At 38.2% G+C, this 27,799-nt stretch overlaps 1 protein-coding gene across 4 annotated transcripts in view; it reads left to right on the top strand.

Annotated features, from left to right (window-relative positions):
• Positions 1-26,616, top strand: part of LOC149410650 (GDP-L-fucose synthase-like) — a 35,427-nt gene extending 8,811 nt beyond the window's left edge. Inside the window, exons 1-8 of one of the 4 annotated variants that reach the window (XM_089648107.1) lie at positions 6,591-6,658; positions 11,826-11,975; positions 13,764-13,878; positions 20,874-21,002; positions 23,247-23,320; positions 23,617-23,756; positions 24,338-24,466; positions 24,741-26,616. In XM_089648107.1, coding sequence (XP_089504233.1) covers positions 11,827-11,975; positions 13,764-13,878; positions 20,874-21,002; positions 23,247-23,320; positions 23,617-23,756; positions 24,338-24,466; positions 24,741-24,976 — 972 coding nt within the window. In that variant the 5' untranslated portion in view covers positions 6,591-6,658; position 11,826 and the 3' untranslated portion in view covers positions 24,977-26,616. Of the gene's footprint in view, positions 1-6,590; positions 6,659-6,870; positions 6,999-7,051; positions 7,247-11,825; positions 11,976-13,763; positions 13,879-20,873; positions 21,003-23,246; positions 23,321-23,616; positions 23,757-24,337; positions 24,467-24,740 lie in introns of those variants that run through there. The other 3 variants (XM_089648104.1, XM_089648106.1, XM_089648105.1) reach the window with 3 other exon arrangements.
• The last annotated feature ends 1,183 nt before the right edge of the window (positions 26,617-27,799 follow it).

Here is a 27,799-nt window from a genome sequence, read left to right as displayed (position 1 = left end):
AAGGCTCGAGGGTAACCGAATCGGTTGAAAACCTCTGTCTCTAACAGCGTTACTAACTGCGGGGCTTTACTCGAACGAATCGGGAAGGCTTCAACCCATCTAGTGAAGAGATCCGTAACCACTAAGATGAATCGTTTCCCTCTGGCGGTCGTGGGATATGGTCCCATCAAGTCGATGGCCACGAGTTCGAACGGATTTGAAGCTTGGGTACTGCCAAAAGGAGCCGCGGGGCGTCTTGGCCGGGCTCGTGTAGTTAAGCACACCATGCATGCTTGAACATGTTTTTCTACATCAGTGCGCATGTTAGGCCAGAAATAGTGGGCTTGAGCCGCCCTAAGGGTCTCCCTTGCTCCCGGGTGTCCGGCCACAGAACTATTATGGTAGGCGGTGATAACTTTGCTAATCATACTGGTTGGTACTACCAACTGGGGCTCGTTGTGGTTCCTTCTTCTCCAGAGGTAATCGCCCATTCGCTCGTAACTTCGCATGTAGCGACGATCTTGTGCACTGGGAGCATGTCGTGCGCTAATTTGGCGTAGCCGCCTAAGTTTCTGTTGAGTTTCTGGGTCCGTTCTCTGTCGTTCTCTGATTTCTTCTGTTAAAGCTAAGTTGATCGGCGTGTCATTGCTCTCCCGGTCCTGGCCTTCCACCTCCTGGAGTGGGGAGTCGCTCTCCTGAGCGACTTCCACGTGCATCACCTGAGCACCTGATTCTTCAGTGCCGTTGTCGCGCGTGGGGTACATCATTCGGTCCAATTCCTCTATGTCGGGATTTATGTACGTATCGCTGGGCTGGCGAGATAAGGCATCGGGTAATTCATTATTCCTCCCTGGGCAATGTTCCAGCGTGAAATCGAACTCCTGAAGAAGCAACGCCCAGCGCATCAGTTTGGCTCGTTGGTCCTTAGCGTTATGCAGCCACGTGAGAGCCTGGTTATCAGTCCGAAGTCTGAAGTGTCTACCTTCGATATATGGCCTATATCGCTTGATCGCCCATACGGCTGCCAACGCTTCTTGTTCGTTGGAATGTAGACGTTGTTCGGCTTCAGTAAACTTTGCACTAGCGTAGGAAATAACGTCTCTCCCTCCATCTGGGCGGGAATGGTACATCACAGCCGATATTCCAAACTTACTCGCATCCGTTTGAATAATAAATTCTCGGCCAAAATCCGGTCGAGCCAGCGTGAGCGGGCCACTAAGCGCTTCTTGGATCCTCTCCATGGCATCCTGGGCGGCTGGGGTCCAACGGAAGTTCCTACGTGTGTTAAGCAGGTCTGTCATTGGGGATGCTAGCTCCGAAAATCGAGGGACGTACTCCCGCAGCCAGTTGCATAATCCTAAAAATCCTCTTAGCTCTTTTCGTGTCCGGGGAGGCGTGGCGGCAGCTATCGCTTGCTCATGAATAGGTTGTGGTTGGTTACCCCTGGCGCTGACCGTATGGCCTAAATAATCGATTTTTTCAGCGATTAGGTTGCATTTTTTTGGGGCACAACGGAGCCCAAAGTGTTGGAGTCGTTCGAAGACCAGCCTCAGGTGGTACAGGTGACTTTGTAAGTCGGGAGAGAATATCACTACATCGTCTATATAAACCATGCAAAATTCTCTAAGGTAGCCGGCAAGTACCTCTTGACTCATTTGACGTTGAAACGTTCCTGGGGCGCCCTTGAGCCCGAAAGGCATAACTCTAAATTGGTAACATGCACCATCAGGGGTAGCAAACGCAGTCAGGTGCTTCGATTCTGGGTCCATCGGCACCTGCCAATAACCCTTCGTTAAATCTAAGGTGGTGAACACCTTGGCTGTCCCGAGATCCTTTAGTGTTTCGTGGATAATAGGTAGTGGTGATATTTCTCCTTCGGTAACTTCGTTCAAACGACGATAATCAATGCAAAATCGGAATCCATTCCGTCCCTTCCGGGGAGCCATCACGACGGGGAAGCAATATGGCGATCTACTGGCTTCTATCACTCCATCCGCCAGCATTCCTTCTAGCTGATCGTATAACGCTTTCTTCTTTGCATCGGACAATCGGTGCGGGGCAATGCGAATTGGTTTTTTATCCTTTAGGTGAATGACGTGTGGTTGCAGAGGCGCTGGCCCTGCATATGGCCGGAAAAGCTCTTCGAATTCAGTCAATAAATTGGTAACTGCCCGTTTCTGGGCGTCGGGGAGGTTAGGTATCTCTGGCAGTTCAGCATTCCCTTGACTGGTTGGCTGGCGTCGTGGGATTAGGTGCGTACTCAGCCGTTCGCCACGGCCAAAGTGCAAACATCCCCTGTAGAAGTCCACCACGGCTCTCTGAGCGGTAAGCCAAGCGTTTCCTAAGATTAGGGCTTCCCGTAATCCGTCTATAACCAAGAAATTATCTTCGAGCTCCCTTTCCTGTATGGTCCAGTGCAGCGTTGTCTTCGCTAAAATAGCCATTGACGCGGATGCGTGGGCCAAGTTTATTGTGTTAAGCGAGGATTTCTCGCAATTATCGACTGAAACTAGTTCGGCCCTAACGAGGTTATGGGAGGCTGCCGAATCGATGAGTGCTTCGAAATCTCGCCCTTGAATCTTAACTCGAATACGAGGCATGAGGGTAACACTTTCGGCTGTGGCTGTGTTGCACGTTGGATATGTGGAATGAATTTCCATCTCGGGCATATTTGATACTATGACCGCTTGGTTAGGTATATCCGGGCTGTACGTACTTATTAGCGGCGGCACGTGGTTAAACTCATGTTGCGTAATATTCGTCAGAAGTGCGTGTTGGGTGTTTTCTTGCAATATATCGGGTGCTCCGTCTAACGTAGTAGAGACTAAGTACATATCCTGGCCACTTGGCCCGGCCAGTGGCTCTTGAGGTGTGAAATTAAATTGCGCAATAGTAGTGGCATTATCCGGTGTAATGGGCGCGCGCGTGTGAGATGGGGGTTCCCTGACTGAAACGTAGGCAAAGGAACATTGAGGGGACTCTTGAGTGGTTTGTGGTCCAGTTCGCCCTTCTCGTGGGGTACGCTGGTAAAATTCTGGGGGCCCTAGGCGCGACGTTGTCCGACCTGTTCGGCGCCCGGGCTCTGCCAGTTTCCCGCCCTGCGGGGCAGACGTTCTGGGCAATCGCTATTCCAATGTCTCCCTGGACAATATTGACACCAGGGGTCTCGCGGTTCTCTTCTCTCGCGGTCGTTACCGCGTCTATCTCCCCTCTCCTGAGGTTGGGGTGGCGGCGTACGGAATAGTGGCTCCTTTGGAAAATCTATGAGGTTAACACGCGAGGTAAGAGTCTCCATCGTGTAAGCCCCGAAGATAAGGCCCGCCTCCAGCAGTTCCCTGTAGCGGGGCGTCATCAGCCCTATTAGCTCTGGGCACAACTCGTCCATGCCCGCTTGTCCAAAAACGCGTTCGTAAACGGCTCGCTTCCGTCGTAAGAAGCATACGCCACTCTCGTTGCTCCGTTGTTGATCCCCATACAACGTGACAATAAGCGATGTTCTGGCTCCATCTACGCCGTAGCGCCTGCGTAGCTGGGCTGTAAAATCTTCCCAACTCCACCGTCCGCGTGAATGTGGCAGCCACCATTTTTGCGCTTCCCCTTGCAACCTGTTAACTGCCTTCTCGACCTTCGTTGCAGGTGAGCAGCTTGTACAATTAAAATACTCCTCGCACGCGGAAATAAATACTTCCGGATCTTCTTCCGCTAGACCTCCAAATCGGTCTTCAAGAAGTCTCGGTTGGCACGTGGTCTGACCCTTGTTCTCCATTCTTGGGGGAGGCTGTGGGAGAGTTTCTACCGCTCCTGCCGCCTGACTAACTTCTGCTGTGGCCGCTCGCGTAGTCCGGGTGCTAGCTGACGCCATTGTTCAAAATATTCTAAATTGTCTAAAATTAAAATCTATTCCTAAATTTTAAAAATATATATACCTAATTTAATTTTCAAAAATCTATACCGAAATTAATAAAAAAAATCAATACCTAAATTAATTAAAACTACACCTAAATTAATAAAAAAAGCAATACCTAAATTAAAACAAATCTGTACCTAAACTATTACTAAGATTTTTGGGCGCCAAATACTCTTTTGATATGGGAAGTATTAAACCCGGATGTACATATTATAGAGACGAAAAAAATACTGTAAAACATAAATCAAAATTGCCACTTAAAATTAAACAAAATTATAAATAACCTGAAAATCTTATCCTAGATTCTAACGAGGCTGTGGGCGAATAAATTATTTTACAAATTATGAAAATCGTTCCTCCTTTTGAATTAATTGCTCTAATCTCAGGGTCGGGAATCGGAAGTATGCACTTATACTTCTACCAGCCTAAAAGCCGGTAAGCCCCACGTTCAGGGCCGCCAATTGTTATAACTCTACTTAAGGGAAGTTAATAATTAATATTATTCAGGTAAAAGATAAGGAGGAACGAGTACAAAAAAAAAGAAGTTACTTAAGTTCGAACACGATTAAAATTTATTTAAAAAAAATGTATAAAGAAGGGTTAGTCTTAATCTAGCTTAATGATAGTTTTAAATTGTAATTCTTAAAATTAATTGTCCTTTTTCTTAATCCTAAATTATTGTTCATTCAATGTCTTAAAAGTTGGGTCACGTTACGAGATAAATATGCAAAAATTGTTCAGGCACTTCCCTTTACGATGATTCTGGAACCGCGTACTCCACGTTCGCACTTATCACTGATACACAAAAAGCGGCAACTTGGGCTGGTTCCGAAGGGCGGAATCAGTTCAGCTTGGGCCACGGCTCCGAAGGGCGGAGTCGGCAGGCAGCGACTTCTGAGAGGGCAGCTTCCTGGGCGGAAGTCTGGCGACTACTCTGGCTTCCTGGGCGGAAGTTCGCGGGGTTACGGGAGAAGCCTCAGTGACCGCTCCAAGGGGGAGGGCAAGAGGTTTCTCGGCGGACGCGAGATGGTGACTCCTGAGAGGCGAGAGCGTGACTGTCAGATCTGAATCAGTTGTATCCACCCGCCAGGGTTGCCAACCGTAAAAAAAAATCCCTCGTACGGATGCAGCTAAAAATCTCGTACTTTGACTTTCAAACCTCGTACCAGAGATGGTATGCCCAAAATAATTATTTCCCCAGATTTCGAGGCGAAATTTCCCTAGAATTTCCCTACATTTCGCATTGAACATAACAAGATCTTGGCAAACAAAACCCGCTTCGGGGGGGGGGGGGGTAGGATTTAGGACTTTTTACTCAGTGAAATAAAGTATTGCAAGTTTCCTACTAAATAAAACATCCCTTTGTGTGGTATTAAAAAAAATCTTTATTGTTATTGTTTTCGTTGTTATCACTCATAGCGATTCTTCTATTACACCGCTAAACAATTGGACGAAACAACGAAAAGACTAGGTATTTAACAATAAAAATCGTAGTACAACTAAACACGGCCGGCATGCAACAAATGGAACTCGTAAAAAACAGAGATAGTAGAAATTTGCGCTCTGTGTCATAGCGACGACTAATGCGAAGAACGAACGAACTGTTTTATTATTCAGGGATTTCAATATTTTTATTATTCGGGGATTTCTCGGTTGGTGGGATAACTACCATAGACAATCATCGCGCAAATACGGCAATGTAATTTTTGGTGTAAGAAGTTCCTACAAGTTCTGATAGATGGCACTAAGTTTTACTGTTATATAATAGTGATGTAAAATGTTCGTATAGCCATAGGTATTATCAAAATCTCGTACATAATTGTACGAGGTTGATAGTCTCCTCGTACCTCGTACGGAAGGCCACAAATCTCGTATTTGTACGAGGAACCTCGTACGTTTGGCAACACTGCCACCCGCGCGATCCGGCGACTGTGGCACGCCTGTGGTGCGGTGCTGGAACTATAGTGGTTCCGCTTTACACCACTTCGGTGCGTTGGTTGAGTCCGTGGCGCTGGCATCGCCATTCTCACCGCTAGATTGCGCTGTCTGGCTGATTCGTACTAACTTACGGTTCAAAATCTTAATATACTATATTTAAGTATCTTAACATTATGCATGCATACACTTAATTAATATCTGGTTGCAATTAAATTTCTAATCTAAGTTGACAATTACTCTTACATCTAGATTTATACTTAATGTTCAATATTTTAAAATTACGTTTTTAAATATGACCTTCAAACAATTACAATTTAGCCCAGCCTTGGGCGAAGGTTTGTTTTATTGCCGGGTCGCTGGCTTAACGTTCCCATTTCAGAATTACTACCTAATGAGGGTCTAGAGATAAATCTGCCGACTAATGGGTGTATTGCTTGAGTTGGCTTTCTAAATTTTTATTGCGATTTCCGGCAAGGCTCTTTACTAAATACGGTCTAATAATATCCGACTGCCGCCTCCGTCTGCGTGTAAAATCACAGTCACAGATGCAGGCGCACGTGTTTGCTTTGGCCTTTCTGTGAATTCAAGTCACATGGATACCTAGGGACATATCAAGTTAATGAAATATTTTTTACATATTTTTTTTCAATTTTATGTAGGTACTCAGAATGAGAGCATTTACCTCTCAGCATACAGTTTAACTCAATGGCCGGAAAAAGAAGTTTTGCAAACGTCAAAAAGGTCTATGACGAAACACGAGGTTGCCATTCGCGGAGAATTCCCCAAATCAATTGGTTATTTTGCGGGGACATCCATTTTGTGAGGAAAATTCGGGTATTCTGAGAATTTCTTGATTATCCAACCATAACGAAAAATAATATTTACAATTATTGTGAGAATGTACTATAATTTCGTTTTCTTGAGCAAAAAATTTCAAACAAATTTCTTTTTTTAAAGCCAGAACGAAAGATTAAATTTTAAAATGAATACATAATAAAAAAATAAATACTATATTCAATCGATTTTTTTTTTCAATTCGGAGGTAAAGCAACTTGTAGGGAATTTTAACATCAATTCTGGGTATTTTAGAACATATGGCAACCCTAACGAAACGTCAAGATTTCGTGTGATACCATATCGTTCAGAGTTGTTCGAATTCGAAAAACCTTTCAAAGTGAGTGCTTTATTTCTTTACACATATTTCCATTAATTTCATCGTTGGGTATGTTTTATGCTTGCGAGATAATAAATTATATTAACGGGCTTTTAATCGTTATCGTGTGGTGCGTGCGGTGGCGCCACGAAGTATGAAATTAACGTTGTGTTTATTTTGTCGTGTCACATATTTGATGTCTTTCCACGCTTGTTTACAGATAATTTAAAACTTTATGTCTTTATTCGAATTTTACATCATAATATCAGGTAAGTTTTTAGATTTTCACGGCCAAAAGCATTTTTGTTGTTTGTTTTTGGGGTGTTTGGGGTGATCCGGTAGATCCGAAGACACATCTTCGGATCTACCGGATCTGCCCTGATGATGGACACTGCAACGCTGTTCGAAACGTCGGCTTAAGAAGGAGTTAGCGCAACACGGCATAACACCCCAAAAACAAACAACAAAAATCATAATATCAGTTCAATATTGTATTGCGATTGATTTTCTGACAGAAAGTGACGAAACCGTACATACTTATATAAACAACCGGCATTTATCATGTTTTATATTCCTCTGTAATTTATTCGCCATATTCCTTCGTTAGACGACATCCCTCAGGTATTAGACATCCTAATATGTTTTACTAACGAAGGCAGTGAATTTATACAATATTTATGCGATATGCGATATCAATCAACTTTATCTAAATACAGAAAAGTGTAACATTATTACATTTACACGTAAAAAACAGCCGATTAATTATACTTACAAATTAAACTATGTACCCATACAACCAGTAGAATCAATCAGAGATCTCGGAGTACTGCTAGATTCTAAAATGTTATTTAAGGACCATACTGAACATATTTTAGAAGAAGCTTATAAACAATTGGGATATATTATATGCATTACAAAGAGATTTTATGTTAGGGCAAGTCTATTAATTTGGATATCTATGTTTAGGCCCTTCCACACTAGCGCCCAAATTCACAATTCAACCGTAATAGCTATAATTCCCCATTAATCGAAAATGCAGCTCTGGAACTCAGCCAATGTAAGAATCTTACAATTTATTACAAACTATTCTAAAATTTAAACAATTGTTGTCATACTTCTATCTACATTCCCCCATCCTCTTCAACAGATATCTACAAGTCACATACTGAAGCTGTTGAACGTATTTCCATAAATGCCGATTCATTAATTATTTGCGGTGATTACAATCTACCGAAGGTAATATGGCTTAATGACAATCTTGGTGTGAAAACTCCTAGTAATATTTCTCTTCAAGCTTCCATAATAATGAATCTATTTGCCTACTTGAACATGTTCCAACTAAACTCGATCCATAACTGTCAAGGTTACTGTCTTGACCTGATCTTTACTAACACGCCTAGCGTTTGTGTTAGTGAAGCTTCTGACTCATTACCACCAATAGATAAATATCACCCACCACTCGATATCAACTTCACTAATCCTTTCAAAAATGTTACCTTAAAATCAACGGTTACATACCACTACAAATTTAACAAAGGTGACTATACTAGCATGAACAGATATCTCGCCCAAACTGACTGGACATTTCTTGAATCGAACATCAATATTAACGATGCTACATTTAAATTCAACGAATATATAACTCATGCCATAGACTTATTTGTACCTAAGGGAACTTATTCCCAGCCTAAGTTTCCCATTTGGTTCAGCATGACACTAAAGAAGTTGATAATCGAGAAAAAGAAAATACACAAATTATTCAAATATACGAACAACTTAGCATATTATCAAAAATTTTCTCAGCTAAGAGAACTATCCAAAATCGAATCTGTTAGGTGCTACAAATCCTACATCGAACTCACTGAGACACAATTAAAGCTTAACCCTAAACAATTCTGGAAATTTGTTAAACAAAAACGCACTGATGATAATGATCTCCCTCCAAGTATGTTCTTTAATGAAAATCATGCTACCAACGGTCTCGACATTGCTAACCTTTTCGCTGAACACTTCTCCTCCGTCTATTCTGATACCTCGTGCACTATCCCTCCACTCAACTATACTAATACTATTGATTTAAATAATTGCCAAATCACACTCATAGATGTCTTTAACTCCTTAAAAAATCTCCCCAGCAAAACAAGCACTGGTCCTGATGATATTCCAGAAATATTACTGAAGGAATGTAAATTTACTATATCTAAGCCAATTTGTTTGTTATATAACTTGTCAATATCATCTGCCACTTTTCCGGACTCCTGGAAAGTTTCTTATATCAGACCTATTTTCAAATCCGGCAATAAGTCGAACGTAGAAAACTATAGACCCATATCGATATTATCCCATATTCCTAAAATATTTGAGTCAATAATCACGAAGAAAATCACACCTATCTTTAAAAACGTACTGATCGAGGAACAGCATGGATTTCGATCTGCTAAATCTACTACTACTAACTTACTATCCTTTACCAATTCCATCGTCAATGGCCTAGAAAATAACCCACAAATAGATGTTCTATATACCGACTTCTCTAAAGCTTTTGACAAAGTAAACCACTCAATCCTTATGGCCAAACTATATGCTATCGGTATTAGAAACCCCTTGCTATCCTTCTTTAATTCTTACTTAAGCAATAGAAAACAAAGAGTTAAATTAAACAACCTTGTGTCTACTATTATTGAAGTAACGTCCGGCGTACCTCAAGGAGCACATCTAGCGCCGCTTCTTTTTAACTTATTTATAAACGACATTATTAGTATTTTCTCTCATACAAGCTTTTGGCTTTTTGCGGACGACAATAAGATTCTAAAAATAATAAAAAATCACGATGACTGCCTTCTTTTCCAATCGGATATCGACCCTTTCTATGATTGGTGTAAAATTAATTGTTTAAAACTAAATGTCGATAAATGCAAAATTATGTCCTTCTATAGATCAAAAAAACCGATTGTCTTCGAATACAAACTTAATAATATTTGCTTAGCAACTGTTACATCTATTAAAGACCTTGGTGTCTCTCTAGATAGCAAGCTTTCTTTTCGGGATCACATAACTGCAATCGTTAATAAATCCCTCAAACTACTTGGTTTCATCACTAGAATCACTTCGGACTTCAAAAACGTAAATACCCTTAGAACTCTTTACTGCTCTTTGGTTCGCCCCCATCTTGAATATGCTTGTGTAATCTGGTCTCCTTTTTATGCTGTCCACATTCGACGCATTGAATCTGTTCAACATCGGTTCTTAAGAGGGATTGCTAGGAGGCTAGAATTAGAAAAAGGCAAATACTCATATGATGAAATTGAACTAACTCTAAACCTCTCTCCTTTGGAAGTCCGTCGGGAAAGAAATGACCTCATTTGCTTCTTCAAAATTATAAATGGTATTATTAATTCACCTACTCTACTGCAACTCATTCCCTTCAATATCCCCTCGCACAGACTCAGAAATAATGAACTGCTCTTCCTCAACCATCATTCGACAAATTTTGGATATTATTCACCATTGTCCAGAATGTGTAGACTGGTCAACTCAAGTCAAAACCTTAACTTCTTTGGAATAAGTCTGAATGATTTTTGCCGGTCGCTAAACAAGTGACGGAATATTATAAGTGTCCCGTGGTCCTGACCCACGGCGTATTCTTGACTTGATTCGACTTGTCACTTTATTTTCTTATATTATATCTGCCTTATGTCTTTGCTTTCATGTACCTTTGTCTAAGCCTGTATTTTTCATTTTATTGTTTTCGTGTTATTATTTTGTAATTTGGACGATGTCCGTTAATAAATAAATAAATACTTATGTCAGCACGCTCTTCTTGAAATAACTACCTGTATAATCTGATATGGGCATAAAGCTAAAAGGTTTTATCTCTCAAACGTAGTTTATTATCTTAAATGCTTATCTATTATCTCAATCTTGAAACTATTTTCGATCGATGTTTATCTCTAAATAGTATAAAATAAAGTTGCTATCCGTTTCTGTCTTTGTACGCTTAGTTCTTCTAAACTACACAATGTATTTTGACATAGTTTTCACTAGCATTTAAATAATTTCTATTGGAAGGTTTATATATATATGTATATAATACATGCATTATTATATTTATAGAAGGTAGAGAAATGTTTATGTTTTATAATTAAGTCAAAAAAAATTATTTTCGGACGCTTACATTGCTAACGCTGGATAAACCTTGTGAGATACATCAAAATAATGTACTACGGAATTGCATATCTCAAAAATTTACTACTTCCCCTCCCCACTTCCTTCAACCTGACAACATTCCTTAAATTGGGGATTCAATGATCTCACTGACTATGGGCAGTAAGGACTCTCAGATAAGTAGAAACAGTTAATGGTCACATTTTATTAATGAAAATAATGCATTTTTATAATGTTCAACAAACGGATAATTTTACTCTTTTTTCTCGCCACCTTTTGACACAATAATATTTAAATAGGTATTTTTAGGCTAGTTTTTTTTTTTTTTTAACTAAACCCAAACTGAATAGCCAGGCTCACAACATAATGACTTTGGGCTGTTGACAACAAAAGAGATTGGTAAGAAACTGCAAGAACAATGCATCGTCACCAACAACATCCACCCATACTAATGAAAATCGCATCTACGCACAGCTAAGCCCCGCCTTTGTTTCTAACTACACCAAACGTATAACTTTCATTGGATTTAACGCTTAGAGTTTGTCGAATTGGTCCATGCAGTTTGGTCATAGATCGGCTATATCTGATTCTATTATCTATGAACTATTTTGCACAGTGTTTTGATGTGAAGGTATCTTGCGCTTTATTTTTAAGATAATAGTTTGTGTTTTGACTCCTCTGCAGCATGGCAGAGAAGGTAATCCTGGTGACCGGCGGCACGGGGCTGGTGGGCAAGGCCATTGAGAGGGTGGTTCAGCAAGAGAAGCAAGATGGCAAGCAGCCCTCGCAAAAGGAAACCTGGATATTTATCGGCTCAAAAGCTGCCAACCTGTGGTAAGTTTCTTTGTTGATGGTCATATTATAACTAAATTAAAATCTTCTTCTTCTTTCGTATGGTGGGGGGGTCAGAGGGGGACATCTAGGTCTGCGAGCCAGTCTAGGGCCTCAGACGTCGCCATGTGGACCTCATCAATCCCGCTGGGGAATGAATGGAGCGGGCATTCATTGACCACATGTTCGGTGGTCTGCACCGCACAACATTCACACATCGCCGACTCTTTAACACGTTCCCGGACGAGCATGCTATAGCATTCGCATTGGGTAGTTTAATTATGTCGCGGATGCTATAGCATTCGAAGTTTATTGAGTTTTTTTGTCAGATATGCTTGAGCAGTTGCTTTATCCTTATAAAATATAGGTAGTCTATTTCTTACTGTCACTGCTGACACAACCACAGATCGCTTACTGTCAAATGAGACCTTTTCTGCACACAAAGATAAAACAGTGTTTACTCTTGATGGTGTTGGATGGTACGTATCATGACGGAAATGCTAGAGCAATCGCAAAAATCTAATACAAAAAAATAGTGCCAAAGTAGGATGTCTCACTGCCCGTGAACGTGTTAAGGCCCCATCTGTGCATCATGTGGGCACAGCGGCTAAGGGAGAAGCTTAACCTATTGATAGAGTTATGTTCTAATAACTTGATTGACTGCCGTAATATAGTACCATAGTATGAATACGAACAAAATTCATTTTTGAATTTTATCAAATATATTATGATAAAACCATACTAACAGACCGAACGATTAGTTATAATAGACCCAATATAGTTTTACATGACAAAATTAAAAAAAATAACTTTTACCATTGTTGTCGCTATTCCAAATTCTTGTAATATTCAAAAATCTGTTTCTGAAAAAATAAGAAAATACACGGATTTAGGAAATTATATTAAAAGAATTTGGCATTCTCAGACTATAAAAATAATACCATTTGTTATTTCGGCTACTGGCATTATTAGCTCTCTCATAAACTCTCTAACAGATATGCCAAAGAATTTATATATAAAAATGCAAAAATCAGTCATTTTAAATATGTACATGTAGGATTATGAAAGATTTTTTAAATATTTTTATTGAGGGATCAGTAGGATTTATAGGTGCAATTAGAAGTTCTACCGAGCCGAACCCTCTGGTATGAAAATATCTGGAGTCGGTGAATTATTTTCCCATTTGATTTCTGGTGAGTTGACGTATTGTTCTTGTAATGTTTTGTATTTATTATGCTTATATAATGCACTTGCATAATGTGGATTGACTAGATGATCATTTGTGGAAAAGAGTGTGGAAGGGTTTAGTTTTTCCTGTGGGGAAGATTTAACCCGGACATAAAGTCGGAATAAAATATATGAAGGCATATTTCATCACCTTTCAAAAATAGTTATTAGTTTTCAGATACGTTCAGAATTATCCCATTTATTTTGATTTTATTGAGAATCGGAAATACACACAAATTCTCCAACTTTCTGAGAGCATCTTTCAGAAATGTAACGGTCAATATGCCAGAGGCCTGGAGGGTTAACAGTCTTTGGTGTAAAAGTCTACCAAAAAAATTCTACCAGTTCTGTAGAATCTTATTATAAATTATGTAATAAAATCCATTGTCTTTAAATTTACATTACTACATACTTGCCTTATCTTATAATATGTATATATAAAAAATGATAATTCTTCTTGCAAATAATATTGTGTTTTCTGTAAACATTGCTGTAAAACACCTCATTGTAATACCACTTGTGCTTGCCCTATTTTATGTTTGAATGTTTTCTGTTTGGTTGCAGTAATAAGAAACAAACGGAGGAACTGTTTGACAAATACAAACCTACTCACGTAATTCACCTGGCTGCCATGGTGGGGGGACTTTTTCAGAATATGTCACACAATCTAGATTTCTTGGTTAGTACTTGTCTAATCCCTAATATAAAACAAATAATTATGTAATGTTTTATTTAATGATAAACTAATGAAGGCTGCGCATTCAATTTCCGTCGGCGGCATGTATTTTTTTTCCGAAGATTTTTTCAATTAATATTGGTGTTTCAGATTAATAATTATTGCTTTCAAATAATACTTTATCCTTTGTGCTATGCATAAAAAAACTCTCTCTCACATTAGTTTATCATTAAAAATAACTAATGATTGTTTTCAGGGAAAAATGTAATGAGCAATAATTTTTTGAATGAAGAATTACTAGTACATATTGAATTATTAGGCGGATTTGGAATAAGCCGACGTAGCTTAATGGGTAGAGTAGCTGACCGGCAATCAGAAGGTGGCGGATGCGTCTGGATCGGGAGAGACTGGTTGAGGGAGACCCTTTGACCTCTCCAGCCGTACTCTCTCAACCCATCCTCTTGCACCGCAGTGGGGGGGATGGGTTCATACGTCTGTCATTCCCGCACATATTGACCCCAGATTCCTACCCACCCACCCCTCATACCTTTTTTCTTCCCAGAACTTCCTTTCCCTAAAAAGACCCCCACACAGCATTACCAAAGATTCTGAGGGATTTTTTTTCCTCAGGGCTTTCTGTGTGGAGGTAATGTAAAAAAAATATGTCATTATGGTGGAATTCCACCACAAATTGTCACGTGATTAACACGAAAACGGCGCTACATATATAAATTAGCCAAATATTATTATTATTGGATTGAATCATCTATACAATATTATATTCATAGGCCTTTTTGGAAGGAATTGAGGTTTCATACAAAAAAGCATATATTCATATTATATCATTATTTATATGTAAAGCATAACTTGCAAAATGCATATTTAATAAAAATAATTAAATTAATGTCTTGGATGAAAGCGTAGATTATAACGTCCATTACGTTTAAACTTCACTTCGATTTTTTATTTTTTATTATTATTTTTTTTTTATTGTACGACAGACAGGTAAGTCCAATTATGGTACAATTTTATTAAAACTAACAATACATGTACATATATTTTTTAAAACATGGTATAGTGATATTAAACACATCTATATCCGCTGGTAGGGCATTTAGTAAGGTCATACCTCTTGTCATGCTATGTCGGGCAATGACATCTGTCCGACCCTGCGGTATACAGAATAGGTCGTGGCTACGATTTCGACAGTATTTATCAGGAACGAATAATCCACAGCATGACAGGAGATATGGGCTATCGATAAGGTTTTTTAGTAACTTTAATTCAAATACCATGAGTCCGGCATTACGCCTAGTCTCCAGGCTTTGGTAATTTGTCTCCTTTAGCAGTTCCACGTGATGCATGAATTTCGGATATATTCCGTATGATCGCATGTAAACATACCTTAGGAATTTTTTTTGAATTTGTTCAATCATATTTATGTATTTAAGTTGATAAGGTATCCAGACAGTACTGGCGTACTCCAGCTTGCTTCTGACCACTCCGTTGAACATGGAGGTCTTTGCTTCTTTGTTATTGAATTGTTTGCAAGTTCTAATTACAAAACCAAGAGTTTTGGAGCAAGCCGAGGTAAGCTGGACTATGTGGTTTGAAAATGTCAGCTTGGGATCAAAGATCACCCCAAGGTCCTTGATGATGTTTACGCGTGTAAGTACTTCACCATTCATTCTATACTGGCAGAATACTGGATTTTGTGAACGACTATAAGTCATAACAACGCATTTTTTAATATTGAAGTTAAGTTTATTTTCTACCGACCATATCATGATTGAATCGAGGTCGGCCTGCAGTTTCGAATAATCATAATCTGATTCGATTTCCTTCATCAGTTTCATGTCATCTGCGAATAGTAGACATGAGCTGTGACGTATGCAATCCTGAATGTCATCAATCAGAATAAGGAATAACATGGGACCGAGATTCGATCCTTGAGGAATTCCTGACAGAGCTGCGAACTTATGGGAGTCGTATCCATTTATATTTACATACTGACTTCTATCTTTTAAATATGACGCAAAAAATGTCAGTAAGGGTTGATTAAAACCTATTTTATGCATCTTTTTTATTAGAATATCGTGATCTACTCGGTCAAATGCCTTTGCGAAGTCCGTGTAAATTACGTCCGTCTGATGCCTACAGTCTAGGCCTTGTGCTACCCGTCGAGAGTAAGAGAGTAAGTTGGTAACCGTTGATTTCTTCGGTAAGAAGCCATGTTGATTACCTCTTAAGAAAGGCGTGATTTGTGGACTGATTTTATCACAGATAATCATTTCAAAAATTTTTGGAATTGTTGACAGTATTGCAACTGGTCTATAATTTCTGACGTCAGTCTTTTCATCAGCTTTGTGAATGGGGCTGACCCTCGTTAGTTTCCAACACTGTGGAAATGTGGAAGACATGATGCAGAGATTAAATATGTACGCAAGGGGAACACAGATATTTGGAGAGATTTTTATAATTATTGAAGGAGGAATACCGTCCGGACCAGTAGCCTTATCAGGTCGGAGATTCCGGATACAAGTTTCTATTTCCTGGATGTTGGTCAATCCGAGTGAGATATCTCCAACGTTCCAGGGTGATGCTGTTGGGAAATTGGTTTCAAGTTTAGGGGTTACTTGACTATAGACGGAATGAAAATAGTCAGCAAACTTATTTACAATTGTGTTAGGGTTAGTAAAAGTTACGCCTTCCTCAATCAAGCATGTTGGTGAGGTTGGGTTAACTTTTTATGACCTAATATAGTTCCAGAAAAACTTTATGTCGTCTTTGATCCCATTCTGAACATTTTCCATGTATTGTTTTTTTAGCAAATTTTATTTCAGATTTTAGCTCGGATCTACTCGCTGAAAATATCAGATAATCGGATTGCTTTTTGTGCAATAGATATCTTTTTCTTAGCGATTCCTTTCTTTTCAGTTTATCTATAATGCTCTTATTGAACCATATCGGATATACATCGTTTGTGATGTTGGGTTTGTTATTTGGTATACATAATTCAAAAATACTAAACAGTACATTGTTTAAATATTTCACTGCTTTGTCTACAGATTTTATGGTGTACAAAAATGTCCAATCAAAATGCGAAAGAATATTATTGCACAGTTCTATGTTTGCTCGCTTATAATTAAATTGGTGGAAATTATAATTGTGGAGCGAAGGCGGGGGGGCGCGGCGATCGTTTTGGCGGGGTCTTCGTCTGCACCGAACCGCTCTTGATAGGCGCGCGGAAATGTCCAGCGTCGGGTGATGCTGGTCTTCATTCACCAGTGGTTCCTCGCTTCTCATCACGTCACACACATTTATATTGCTAAGGATAAGATCGAGAATGTTATCGCTACTGTTCTTCACTTTATTGTACTGCGTCAGTCCATTCGAGTTTGTGAAATATGAAAAATCAGTTAAGACGTCTTCGGGTTTATTATTTAAGTTAAAATCACCCAAAATTATTATGTTCTTATTTAACCCTCAGGATCCGACCAACTACAATAGCAGTTCAGTGAAATCATGACTTTATTCAGGTGCACTGCAATCTACAGTGTGCAGAACTAGGTTTTAGAAGTTTTGAACGCATTTTAATACTGTCCATGAAAATACCTAAGTAAAATATTGATATTGTAGATACCTGTCAATTATTTCATGTATAATTTTCAATATTATATTTGGCTTTGAGATATTTACAAAATATTACCCGGCTTCTAAGGGTTAATAATATATTGGCTTTATTGTCTAAATGTTCATAGAAAATACGTCTATTTTCGCTGTCATCTGTGCAGTAGAAGTACACTACACATATAAACACAGTAAAGTTATCTTTACAGACTTTTACCCAGAGGTGTTCACCATCTGTTTCTAGCTCCCTTACTCTTATTGAATTTAACGGTTTACGTACTGCGAGCAGTACCCCTCCCCCTCGTTGCCCCTCTCGGTCCCGGCGATGTACTGTGTACTGGCTGGTGGACAACAGTTCTGCATCGAATACAGAGGTTTGCAACCATGTTTCAGTTAGAGCAATAACTTCAGAATTTTGTGAAATAACGTTGTTCGAAAATTCACCTATTTTCGTATTTAGACCACGCACATTTTGGTATTTCAACGCTAGTTTTGCCATTTTTAGGTAGGTAAAGATTTACCTGATTGTGTGCCACCTTCTTTATTTGATGGTGATAAGAATTTAAATTTAGACACAGCGATACCTGCCGGCCAGTTGGCGGCATCTAGGAATGTATCTTTCTTTTCTTCCGGGACACCTATTTTGAAGGAGGTGTAGTTCCCTTTTGCCTTCAATGAGACAATATCAAATTCGGAGTCCGGTTCAATGGTTTTGAGAAATGCGTGCACGTGTGTGCTATCGGTATCTAGGCTAAAGAGCCAAGCGTGGATATAATGCTTTCGCTCTATTGCTCGCAACGCCGTTTCTTTTTTAGTGCCCGTTATTATGAGGGATGTACGATGTCGCGGCTTTCGTGCTTGCACCTGCCACTCACTCTGATCATCAACGTGTTTAGAATTGATTGGTTCATTCAGTGGCTTAGCTTTATTTTTTCTTGGTTTCCTTTTCTTTATTTTTTCGTCCGGGTTAGATTTCCCGAGATATTCCTCATTTGTCGGAGATGCTGATGAGTTTGTACCTTCAGCCGATTCGTCCAAGGCCGATGGCCCGCTAGATGAAGACTTGATCGGGATTGATCCTTCCGTAGAATTACCCGAGGTAGACGGCCCACTGGTTGCGTGCTCCCTCGTGCCGTAGGCGCTGGCGGCTTCCAGTGCAACTATCTTCGCCGACAGTTTGGCGACGGTAGTATTTTGTGCAACAATAAGGTTCGATTGATCACTAACCTTGTTATGTAGCTCTGTTATGATGTTTTTTAGGCCACTAATCTGGTCCGTGAGGTCCTTAATGGCAGCGGTGACCGTTTCCCAGGCTTGGGTCGATCTTGTCGCCATATCAACACTGTTATACAGTTAATATTCAGAGCACTGATAAGAACACGTCCTTCACGAACAAATCACTTTATTATTCACACCTTGTTTTCCACACCTTCCAAATTTCAGCACCTTGTAAATATTATTTATTTACGAGTTGAACTCCCCGGTGTTGCTTGTACTTCACCCAGAGTTTTTCATAATCAGACTTGGACAGTGACCTTCCTCTTGTTTTGAAGGTCAAGTGTGCAAATATTCATCAACCTACCTATTCGGAATAAAACTGTAAATTTATACACCAATCAAATCCACGCCGTCTGCCAGCCCGCCTGTGACAATCAACTTAAAATAATAGATGTATGTTTTTAAGACGTATTTTTATTGTTCATGGCCAAAAGTATTATCGGAACATAACATCATTAATTTATATATTGTTTTTATGATAACTGCCCCATCCCGCTACAACGCCAAAACCTGTCTCCCACTCCCACATCCGTCCTGTATACTTAAAAACACATATATTCTTGTATAGGGTTTTCCAATAAGAGGTGTTATTTTGATATTCAAAGAAACTTTTCCCGTAAAAGATCAATGGTTTCGTTGCTTGTGTGGCACGTAGCGCCGTCTTGTTGAAAGTAAACGTTGTCTAGATCAATACCATCCAATTCCGGCCATAAAAAATCATTAATCATCTCTCGATAGCGCAATCCATTCACCGTAACTGTTGCTCAGCCTCATTTTCGAAAAAGTAAGGTCCAATGACTCCGCTGGACCATAAACCGCACCAAACAGTCACACGTTGAGGATAGAGAGGCTTTTCAACAATAACTCTTGGGTTTTCTGAGCCCCAGATGCGACAATTTTGCTTGTTGACGAAGCCACCGAGGTGGAAACGGGCCTCATCACTCAAGATGATTTTTGGATGGAATTCTAATAATTAATAATAGTGTATTTTGATAATTTCAATGCGTTGTTGAAGCGTGTATCGTTCCATTTTTATTAATGGCGTAGTTTCTATTTGTCAAATGTCAAAAAATGACAGCTTCAAAAGCAGTGGCGGCTCGTGACTTTTGGGTTACTAGAGTGCTAATATTACAAAAAATGGCTTAATTGATATTGTTGTAGCTGAAAACGATTTTTTTTTGTTTTTCGAAAATTGATTTTTTGTATGAAGATTTTCAGGAATTCCGTGCGGCGCACGGCTATACTGAAATTTCCTGAAAATCTTCATACAAAAAATCGATTTTCGAAAAAAAATAAAAAATCATTTTCAGCTTTAACAACATCAGAAATGCCATTTTTTATAATATTAGCACTCTAGTACACCCAAAAGTCACGAGCCGCCACTGTTCAAAAGTAACATCTACTGAAATAGCGGGCTATTCAAAATAACACCTCTTATTGGAAAACCCTATATAATGCATTATATAGGTGTATTACATTTGTTCTAATTCCATTTTATACTTATACTTGTTACTTAGTTCGGCCTTTAAATTTGTTACTTAGTCCTGCTTTTTATATTTTAGTCTGCATTCATTACTTATTTATACTTAGTTGTATATTACCAAATCAACCATCTGTGTACATTTATAATTGGTCTGTTTCTTTTCCATCCTCCTTTGTATATTAAATTAATATAAGACTGTTTATGTTCCTTAAAACAAATAAATAAATCTACACCAGGAGGCCTACTCTGTATCTTTTGGGTTAACAAACCAGTAAGTTTGTGGTTTAACCTTTCCTTGCCGGTGCTGTCAACGGAATGAACATTGTCTCTAATTAATAAAATATCCCTGTAAATATACTCAACACAGGGTTCAAATTTTTTGGTATTCCTCCGCATTAGATTTAAGTATTGCATTAAGTAATTACAATTTATAAATATTTACAGAGTGTATAGCACCGGAGGACGTGGATTTTTTTAACACCGTGAGGAAAGGGTTAATACAGGTTTGTGACGTGGCTAAACCGGTAGCAGGAGAGTTTCGAAAGATACGGAGTAAGCCACCTGTTTTTATGGAGATTGTTAAATAAAAGGTTTTTTTATGTTTCAGAGAAGTAATATTCAAATTAACGACAATGTTCTACAAACGAGCTTGGAATTTGGAGTTAAGAAAGTGGTGTCTTGCCTGTCTACCTGCATATTCCCCGACAAGACTACCTATCCGATCGATGAAACTATGGTAAGACATTTAACACCATCAAGTCCAAAATGTACCTACCTGTATTTAATTGTATTAGAATTCGCCCGTTGCTGTACTTGACACAAAGGACTATTATTTATTTATTTATTCACGCCATGAAGGCTTTTACATGTATACAATGCTTAAGGGGAGGTGATCGATCAGAAGTACAATAATGAGTGTATATTACATAACATAATAGGCCGAGTATGGACAATATAAGCAGGTACAATACTAGTTATCGCCGAGAGTTTTTGTGCATTAAAGTAATAGTTGTTCAATAAATAATAATAAGAGTACAAGATAGGTACTATTAAAGTTGAAGCAGAACAATATTTAATAACATTGTTGTTAGTAAAATAAATATGAAATGTTTTTTTGTTGAGCATCTTCGTATTTAGCACATGTTTATAATTTTTTTTTTTTTTTTGTGCATTACAGATTGATGTAATCCTATAATATAATATACAAAGCTTTAAATGAAACATTTTGCAATAACTGATATTTTAGAGTTCTTGCCTAAAATGACTTTTGAAATCTTCAAGGCCAATGTTGGAAATGTCGAGAGACCTAGGGGTATCATTTAGCAGCACCATACCTCCTGTCATGTTATGCTGGGCTATAACGTCTGTTCTTCCGTGTGGAATTTATTTATTTATATATATATATAAGCCTAAAAAGGCTTTTTCATAGAAGTGATACATGATGCAGTGTACATAGGAGAATATGTATTATACAGGAGATTATTGACAGTAAATAGATGTAATCCATTTTAAAGAAGGTACAAAATACACACTTGTAAAATTGTGATTACAAGTATAATGAGAAAATATTAAAAAATATGAAGCAATATTAGTAAAACGTAAGAGTAACATAAAGTAAAAAAAGAAATTAAAACAACATTACATATAAGACAAATCATTGAAACTAATTTACCAACGCTACTCTAATTTGTAGGATTCAACAAAGTGTTGGTGTAGATTATGCCTAATTCTATATATGGAGTCAATAAATAAATCAATAGCATCCCCATACTTATTGCCCAGATCATGCATCCTATTGGTCAGTGAGTGTGTCTGATAGTTGGTCGAGTATGTATCACAGAAGAATGTTATATTTTGTCTTGTATTCCTAGTCGGCACATGTAGTTTAATAGTGGCAAGAATGGCAGGACTATCAATTAAGTTGTTAATGACTCTGTGTAACACAACCAGGTCTGAAATAATTCTCCTACAGAGCAAGTCGTGGCGTCGACCCTGACGGTAGTTGTTCGGTACAAACAATTTATAGCATTCCAAGAGGTATGGGCTGTCAATGTAATAGTTCATGATTTTAAAAGCTGTTACTTGAAGGGTCCTATTTCTCTTAGATTGGAGACTTTCGTAGTGCGTTTCGGAGAGCAAATCTATGTGATGCATAAATCATGGGTATTCACCATGCGTTCTCATATAAAAATATCTTAGAAATCTTTTCTGGATTTGTTCTAATAATTCTATGTATTTTTGTTGGTATGGGGCCCAGACAGCAGAAGCATATTCTAATTTAGATTGTATAATGATTGGGTATTATACAAAAAATAGCTTAACATTTGTATTGGTATAAAGAAGAATGGTTTGTTGTAAAGCAAATTTGTAATCAACAAACATTTATTACGCCCGATTGGGTGTTTTATGGAACATAGAAAAATTTATATTAAGATAAAGTGTGCATGTAAGAAAAAATAAATTTTGTGGATCAGTTAAAATGTATGAATGTGAATGAGGCAAGAAGTGTATGCCAAGACCGAGTTGTTTGGCGGTCCGTCCTCTCTGCCTACCCCTGCGAGAAACTGCGTGATGGTTAGTTAGTATATATATTGTTAGTGTAAGTTAGTGTAAATATTCTAATATATTGTTTTTTTTTAGTTTGGTCGCTGAGTAGTGGCGGTAAACATCGATTGAACTATAATTATTACCTAGTCTGTGTAGCCCCTGAATTGACAACTTTTAGAAATAATAATTAGCAGACTTTGGAAGATTATTGAAAGCAGTCTGTCTTGTCTTACGCGTGGGTACTCGAAAAGTAATAAGTTTCGTTAAATCCATGGCGTCCAATCTGCCATTCGCTATTTTGAAAGGACAAACTAAATCAGTCATTATGCGCCTGATGATAAGTCGGTCAAGTTTAGTAAGTCCATTAAAAAGGTGGAGTTAAGATCTTCGACTGGAATTCCTAATTTATAATTAATTTTTATATTATTTTCAGGTTCACAATGGCCCACCGCACCCTTCAAACTTTGGTTACAGCTATGCCAAGAGATTGATAGATATTTCCAATAGGTAATCAGATCTAACTGTATTATGTATTCTTTATTGGTATCTGTGACAATATAGTCCAGCAGTTCAAAGCGTCTCAGGCTCTGTGGGTTCTATCCTTTGTCTAGCACAGTCCTTGCTCTGCCAATATTTTCCACTTATTATGATGGGAGTGTGGCGGTGTTTGTTTATTTTTATGAAATACCTGTTTTAATCTGTCGCTTTTACTAATTGAACACATGCCGGTTTTTGGGGTGGGGGGATTAGTGAGAGCCTACTGTATTTATATAACCATCTAACTTGGGCTCCCTCCGTTTCAGGGCTTACCATGAACAGCACGGCTGCATGTTTACTTCAGTTATTCCGTGCAATGTGTTTGGAGCCAATGACAACTTTAACCTCAAAAGCAGCCACGTCATCCCCGCACTCATCAGGAAGATGGTAGACGCCAAAGAGAGAGGTCTTCTTTTTTCTGTATATATCCGAGGAGATAATTTAAAAGACACCTTCCTTCAGTGATCTCAATAAAATATGTGTGGTGATGGAGGGCACTGTAATTGTTTATTTGGTTTTAAATGACAACAACATGATGTTGAAAGGACAATAATGTATCTTTAAAAAATTACTACGACTCAAGTGAACATTATTCACATTAAACGGTATTCAGAAAATTTTTGTGGTGCATAATTCTGAAAGAAGTCCAATATCAAACTTTCTATTTTTTATCACTGGTAGACATGCACAGAAATGAGTTTTTTTTTAAATTCATATATAAATGTGTCATTTATTAGATGCTAAATAAAAAATAAAAACCAAAGGTATGGAAGAAACATAAAAAATAAATTAAACTATTAAGAAAAATTGAGTTATACCGTTTTTCCTGCCCAAAGTCAACTATCAAATTCGGGAGTCAATCATAACATCACATTTAAATATACTAAAATTTGTTAAACATTTTCTGGTCAAACTGAATTAAAATACGTGCTTCCATAAATAGGTGTACTTACTTGCACTGTATTCATTGATTTAATTCTCTTTTAGGTGATGAGAAATTTTCCGTGATGGGAACTGGGAAACCTCTGCGCCAGTTCATTTACTCCTTGGACCTGGCCAAGCTGTTTGTGTGGGTGCTGAGAGACTATGAAAGTGTGGAGCCCATCATTCTATCAGGCGAGTTAGCGAACCAAACCTGAACTTAAGATGCTGCATCCTTCTCCACTGGCTACAGTCCTGTCCTGCTCCAATCCTTTTCCACACAGTCTAACCTCCTCTTCCTTGGTCTGTCTCTGAAGTACTCCACACTAGTATTCTTTGGAACCTACACAATCTTACAATGGTCTCATCCTGTATGATCCATCTTTTAGTGTAGGTTTAAAGGTTTTATCTTGATTTCTTCAAAATTAGGGCAAAAGTTTTATAATCTTAATGATTGTTTTGTTTCCAGTGGATGAAGAAGATGAAGTCTCCATCGCAGAAGCTGCAAAAGTGATTCAGGAGTCTGTTGGCTTCAATGGAACCCTGGAATTTGACACTACCCAAGCTGATGGACAATACAAGAAGACTGCCTCAAACAAAAAACTCCGTTCTTTACTACCGAATTTCCAGTTTACAAATTTCAAATTAGCCATTAAGGAAAGCGTGGATTGGTATATTGAGAATAAGTCCATAGCTAGGAACTGATTTTTGCATGCTTTTACTCGACCCTTGGGCAATAAACCAAATCAGTTGTCTCCCATCCATATCTATTCTTCATGGGCCTTCTCGCATCCACTTTTGGGCATAGGCCTCCCTCACACTTTTTTCAAGGGTGAGGATAGAATAACTACCTCTGTCACATTTGATTTACGATCAAATTTGCAAACTGCAATTTTTTTTTCCACATTTCAACAGTCCCAGATACGCTTGTTTCAGGATTTGTTCAGTCATCTAACACAGTGAACGATGACGTTTTCCCCCCAATCAACTAACCTTATGAGGTGAAGCCGTCGAAAGAACTTTGACTCGAACAGGGTTCGTTAACGCAGCTCGTTTAGAACTAGATTTAGCTCTAAATCCAGGTCATCAGCTCCAAAAAAATGGTTTAGCTTCTTAGCTCGTTTTTGCAGATATTCTTTATTTTATACCGAACTCATTGACGTAAAAGATACTGGAAAAGAACCGGTTATTTCTCTTAATTTGTTCATATCTCAAAATTTCTCTAGCCAACCATTCTGGGGAACCAGGGTCTTTTTTCTTCAATTCTATTAAATTCTGTATTAAAATTAAATTAATTCCCTCCCCCCCTCGGATGTTATGGCTCTCTGAAACATTTGTTATCCTGTTTCCTGACAACTTCACTTGAAAGTCTGTCGACCCCTGGTTTAGCCTAACAGTTGACTAATAATTTTATTATTTGTCAATAATTCAAAATGGCGCTGATAGTCTAGTTCATCTGGTGTTTAAAGAAAAACTTCTAGAATAATATTATTTTGAAAATGTTGTTGATGTAATTTCTCTTCCAAATAAATATTTTAGCAATTCTATATCGACCGCCGAACTTTGGGAAAGGGAAAATTGACGGGTTCCATTTCATAAGCCCTCGTGAATTTTTTTTATTCTTCGGAGATGTTAATTTAAATTTTCAATGAATTCACAAAATCCTTTGGTAATTACTTTCGGAAGTACTCTTGCAAGCCATAATTATCTGATCAAATGCATATATAGAAGAAAACTAACTGTTGATGAACGCGTAACACATTTGTGTATTATTATTTTATTTATTTATTATGTAGATACATGTATATTGTAAATAACAAAATAGAAAGAACATAATATTGTATAATAACTAATAACAATTGAGAGTATTTAAAACAACTGAAAATATTTAACATGTGTATATATGTACCATGTGTATAGACCAAATATATGTTATACCTACAGTAATGGCATAAAAGTGTGGACTTGCTATCAGGGTGTGTATGCGAGGTTGCTACAGCAGATCACTACATTACCACTATAAATATTAAATATGAAGTGCAAAAAGAACCTTTAAATAGGGCAAAGAAGATAACTATTTCGTCCCAAAAACGTATTGAGTCAAATATATAAAATACATTGGAATTCTTTACATATGTAGAGTAAAGAATAACATAAGAAGTGCCTTGTGGGTATGTCTCATGATCCAAATATTTGCCTAATCAAGGTTTAAATTTCCAATCAAAACTGTGTTTATGAAATTCAAATGGGATGGAGATGTGCAATGTCAGGCGATAGTCCAGTCAGCCTGTGTTTTTATATGTAACTAAATAGTATAAAGCTAATTTTTTCCCCATCGACTACTATCATCTAGACAAGTGTTTAGCAAAAAGTCCCCGCCCCTACCCCTCTTGCCTCCCCCCCTGTGCCCCCCCAAACATGAAAAGTGTAAGGGTTTCGTAAATCGCGTCTATCTCAATTACTAAACAACATATCGGATTGCAATTTTTTTTATTCTCTTTGCTATAACGTTTTCTACAAAAAAGTTCACATAACTTTCGTCGTAACTTTTACCGTTTGTTTGTAATTCGTATGATAAGGTAAAAATTTGTATATTTTTTGGCACATAATTTTACATTTTGTCACAGAACTTTTCAGGCCGACATTTTATGAAAAAATATTTCCTACAAAAGTTGTAGCCCCTATTATTACCTTTAAAATGATATAAAATAGTACTTACTTTGTTGGATATCCAGCGAGATTATCATGGCGGGTTCGGTCGAGGTGGGGCCGGCCGGCGCGGCGTTGCAATGCAGATATTGTTGTATAGTGATAGTGTTTTTTATCTTCAAGGTACACTATTGCATTTTCCATAAATAAAACTAATCGATTCTCGGTGAAACCTAAATTCCCCACTTTTTAAATTTGTTTCAAATAATAATAAGTCCTTGTATACAGCGAAAATAGGTATTTTAAATAGTTTTTGGTTTGAAAATGCATGTAATATTTTTTAAAGATGTTATTTTAGAACAAAATAATTGCGGTATCTTAATTTGATCATATCCTAAACTTCCATGAGAGGTTTTTCATTTTCTTCGACTTCAACCAAAGTTACATTGCTGCATGATCCACCACAGCTCCCGCACATTTCTGTGCAATCAAGTGATGCTTTAAAGCAGCTACAATTATTTTTGCAAGCCTTTTTGCAGTTGCAGGAAACTAAGTTTATAACTTCTTCAGGTGCTGGTGGAGAAATTTATTAATATCTTGCAAGTCCCTTTCTCTTCTACTGCATCTAAGTTCAGTGTGCTGTTCGTCAAACTGAGTCAAGCAGCCAGAGAACTTCTCGAAAGCCTCACAAATTTGTAGGGATGCAGGAGCGCAAGCAATGAACTTGGTTAGCGTCCTCTCGCTTAATCCTCGTCCATGAGTAAGGCCACCTATGGATTTTGATGATCGCATTAATGTCTGCTCTATGGTCATGTCTGTCCAGATACCGGTAAAAAATCCATCTGTACGCCGAACTGTAAAAAAACCTTTATTGACGAA

Source organism: Hesperophylax consimilis, chromosome 27, assembly GCF_061612785.1.
Source record: "Hesperophylax consimilis isolate HC1 chromosome 27, BYU_Hcon_1.0, whole genome shotgun sequence".
Classification (NCBI taxonomy): Eukaryota; Metazoa; Arthropoda; class Insecta; order Trichoptera; family Limnephilidae; genus Hesperophylax; species Hesperophylax consimilis.
The sequence above is the reverse complement of the archived record's forward strand: the minus strand, read 5'-3'. Positions and strand labels throughout refer to the sequence as shown.